Source organism: Carlito syrichta, unplaced genomic scaffold (genome assembly GCF_000164805.1).
Source record: "Carlito syrichta isolate Samal-C Ts95f unplaced genomic scaffold, Tarsius_syrichta-2.0.1 Scaffold303315, whole genome shotgun sequence".
In the NCBI taxonomy this organism is placed as follows: domain Eukaryota; kingdom Metazoa; phylum Chordata; class Mammalia; order Primates; family Tarsiidae; genus Carlito; species Carlito syrichta.
The window spans coordinates 590,125-590,733 of NW_007247411.1; the positions used below are offsets into that span (position 1 = coordinate 590,125).

Sequence of the window (609 nt, forward strand, 5' to 3'; positions counted from 1 at the left end):
CCACGAAGGGAGCGAAGAGTTGGTAGGCAGCGACAGCAGGAGGGAGACCTGTGCCAGGGGCGACTGGCAAGTGGCAACTGCGAAAGGCGAGGCACGGGCAGCCGGAGGTGGCGGGACTCTGTTGAGTCAGCACAGCTCCTACTCCGGGGGCACTTGTAGGAGCCCCGCGGCTCCTCGGGCCCTGGGGCCCGCGGCTAGGGGTCGGGCCCGCGGGCGGGAGCGAGGATGTTTTCTGGCCGGCTGGCGCCGGCCCCTTCCCCATTTCACAGGTAAACACTGGCCGCCGTCGCCGCTTACCTCTGTGAACATTATTACACCCCGGGAAAGTGAGATCCTCCCTAGCCTCGCCGCATGGCAACAGCCGTAGCAGCAGCGAAAACTGCCCGGGCCGCCGCCAAAGGCGGCAACTGCTCCTTCAGTCCTCTCTCGGGCGGCGGCTTTACTCGGCTTCGCTGGCTTCCCCACGGCCCGGCTGCTCGCGACGGACGCGCCGCCATCTTGGAAGAGCGACGTCTGCGTCTCCCCGCGACGTGCGCTCCCATTGGCGGGCGCAGGAGCCGCCGGCGTCTCGTGACCGTCTCCATAGCGCCGGCGCGCGGAGGAGCGGAG

General features: G+C 68.8%; 1 protein-coding gene across 1 annotated transcript in view; it reads right to left on the reverse strand.

Annotated features, from left to right (window-relative positions):
• LOC103260722 (sorting nexin-13-like) overlaps positions 1-526 on the reverse strand; it is a 102,350-nt gene extending 101,824 nt beyond the window's left edge. Inside the window, exon 1 of the mRNA XM_021712487.1 lies at positions 298-526. Within this exon, the coding sequence (XP_021568162.1) occupies positions 298-309 (12 nt within the window). The 5' untranslated portion in view covers positions 310-526. The remainder of the gene's footprint in view (positions 1-297) is intronic.
• Between the last annotated feature and the right edge of the window lie 83 nt (positions 527-609).